The 2,994-nt window shown below is 50.8% G+C and overlaps 1 protein-coding gene across 1 annotated transcript; it reads left to right on the top strand.

Moving 5' to 3' along the window:
* The first annotated feature begins 1,899 nt into the window (after positions 1–1,899).
* On the top strand, positions 1,900–2,604 carry LOC149933410 (uncharacterized). Its single transcript, XM_090157290.1, has one exon. It carries the CDS (start codon positions 1,900–1,902, stop codon positions 2,602–2,604), a length of 705 nt encoding a protein of 234 aa, XP_090013416.1.
* Positions 2,605–2,994: the final 390 nt, after the last annotated feature.

Genomic DNA, 2,994 nt, shown 5'->3' with positions numbered 1-2,994 from the left:
GAACATCTTGCAAAAGCTCTGGTAGGGCTCGTTTCAGAAATTCCAGGTACGACTCTCCATTCAATCTTGGCGGAAGGAAATAGGGTCCCACTAAGTTGTCTCCAACAATGCCACACCAGACGTTTAGGTTGAATTTTTCTTGGTGAGCTGCGATCACAGTTCCGTGAGGGTGGTTTTGGCTCCACTGATGGGTATTGTGTAAGTTGAGAATACCATCTCGCGAGAAATTGGCCTCATCGCATGCTAAGATGACATTTGGGAACTGCGGATTTACAATGCTCCTTTCTTCGAAGAATCGAAGAAGAAATCTATGGCGTCCTCTCCGGTCTACACAACACTTCCCCAGGGGTGGACAATGTATCTAATCTGATCATAAAAAACTCTACCCCGGCCTATCGTGGGGCACTCTTGGCGCTCTACAACCGCCTCTGGGCTGAAGGGGTGATGCCTTCGAGGTGGAAACACGCTATCTTACACCCGATCTTGAAGCCGGGGAAATCTGCTACGGACGCTACCTCTTACAGGGACATTGCTCTTCTCCCAAATCTGGGGAAAATCTACAAGAAACTGGTACTTGGTCGGCTAGTCTGGTATCTAGAGCTCAACAAGGTGCTCCCTCCGGAACAATCGGGTTTCCGAAAAGGTCGTCGTGCCACTGGCAATGCGATTCGTCTCGCTTCTGCGGCCAGCTGCGCTCTGGCCTCCAATAAGCATTGCCTAGCGGTGTTCCTGGATCTCAAAGACGCATTCGGGAGTGTCCACCATCGCGCGCTCCTCTACAAACTCCAAAGTTTTGGCCTGGAGGGCAACCTGCTGCGGTGGGTTGAAAACTTCTTGGTGGGTCGCACTTCTCAAGTTCGCGTCAACGGTGAATTTTCGGCAACTTTCCCGGTTCAGAGAGGACTTCCTCAGGGCAGCGCCATTAGCCCTATCCTATTCAGTGTAATGCTGGATGGGATTCCTCCGCTCTGCCCAAAGTCGGTCGATCACGGGGAGCACGCGGATGACATTGCCGTCTGGACCAGCGGCTTTGACTGGGGGAATCTTTTCCGGACTATGCAAGTCGTTCTTGACAGGATCACCGACTACGGCGCAAACTGGGGACTAAATTTTCAACCTCTCAAGTGCATTTTTATGACCTTCTCTCGCGACAACGTCTTTCCGGCGGCCCTCATTCTTACACTGGGCCATCAGCCGCTCACTAAGGTACCTAGGTGGTCTTTTCGATGACCGTCTCTCTTGGATTCCCCATATCGAGGACCTTTCCTCCTCTTGGATGAAGAGACTAAACCTCCTGCGAGCGGTTTCGGGTACCCAAGGTGGTGCAGGTCGTAAGGTTTTGCGGCTTCTATATACACACCTGGTACGCTCCAGACTGTATTACTCCAGTCCCTTTTACGCGTCGGCGCCCGCTTGTGCCCTCAAGAAACTAGATAAAATTCAAAATGCGGCCCTTCGAGTCATCCTCGGGACTCCACCGTCTTCTCCTATCAGTTTAATCTCCGCCCTAGGAGATTTTGGAGCATCGCTTCCCAAAGAACAGGCTGCCTTTTCTACTTAGAGCTTGGCGCCTGGCTCAGGCCTGCAATCTTGATTTTCTTTTCCACGTTACTAGTCGACACCTTGTCACTGCGGCGACCCCACCATGGACCCCTCCGTCGGCGACCATCATCTCGCGTTGGCTCACCAGTCCTAAGGATGACAATAACTCCGAACAGTTACGGCAACTGTTTTTTGCAACTCTAGAACCTCACGCGAAGGACGCGATGGTTTTCTACACCTTCCCCTGATTCAGGGGTCGCGGGTGCTGCCTTCGCAATTCCCTCCCTCAACATTGGTGCGGTTAATTTAGTGGACCCAGGTCATCCTATCGATCGGGTCGAGTTATTTGCCATCCAGATGGCTCTCTCCTACGCGTCCACACATCTGCGTTCGCCGGTAGTTGTCTGTTCCGACTCTAAAAGCGCACTCACCCAACTGCTAAGTCGGTCTATGGATCCGGTGGCCATCTGTATCCAGGAGCTTTGCGATAATTACCCGTATCCGGTTTCTCTAATCTTGTGTCCAGCACACGTGGGAGTTCCCGGAAACGAGACGGCCGATCGTCTCGCCTCGGTCACTGGGCTCCAGCGCCCTTCTAGAGTGGACTTCCTTATCCCGTCTACTCTTGTAGAAATAAAGAGTGCGTGTCATCGGGCTCTCTCAGCTGAGTGGACTACGGACTGGCAGACCAGTAGGGTAGTGTGGCCTCTTCGTGAGGCAAAACCCTTTCCTGGCTCTAGTACTATACTTAACTTGAAACTCTCGCGCAAGGACGATACCCTTCTCTCACGACTAGGCTGTGGTCGCCTTCCCACAAACGCGACCCTACACCGGTTCAACCTCAGTGTGACGGCCGCTTGCACTCACTGTGGAGCTATCGACGATGCTCACCACATCTTATTCACCTGCCCCTATCACACTGGGCGTCGCCCAGCGCTGGTCTCAGCGCTCCAGAAGCGCAATCTTCCGAACACTCTAGTGGGAGTTCTTAAAGCAGTACATGGAGGTCATATGGACATTATTATTGCCACCTGTTCTATTCTTCGACGTGCGGTGCATTGACATTCTGCTCGGTTTCCTTATTTTGTTTTCGGTGTAATTCTACCATTTGTACAGTGTACTTCGAGCTTTTTATTATTTTTCTTTTTTGTTTTGTTTTGTTTGTTTTTTAATTGCGCGCCTGGTGTGAAGGCCCCCGCTATATACACCAAAAACTTGTAAACCTTTATTCCGACCCCCCCTCATTCATTACCGCGTATATATTACAGCCTTGTCTATTTTGGAACCGTTTCCGTGCGAAAATAGTCCTCGGCAATTTAAGCCCGTTTGCCGATCCAAAATAGCCGCTACCAGGCCTTTCGGCAAATGGACCTAATTAGCCAAGGACTATTTTCAAACGGACACCGTTTTAAACAGACACTACGGTATATTACCTTTAATATTACTTTAATG

Source organism: Leiobunum rupestre, chromosome 8 (assembly GCF_980474605.1).
Source record: "Leiobunum rupestre chromosome 8, qqLeiRupe1.1.hap1, whole genome shotgun sequence".
Taxonomy (NCBI): Eukaryota; Metazoa; Arthropoda; class Arachnida; order Opiliones; family Sclerosomatidae; genus Leiobunum; species Leiobunum rupestre.
The sequence above is the reverse complement of the archived record's forward strand: the minus strand, read 5'-3'. Positions and strand labels throughout refer to the sequence as shown.

Bases quoted from the DNA above. Each gene is read 5' to 3' on its own strand.
- LOC149933410 (XM_090157290.1), top strand. From the start codon at position 1,900: ATGGCTCTCTCCTACGCGTCCACACATCTGCGTTCGCCGGTAGTTGTC.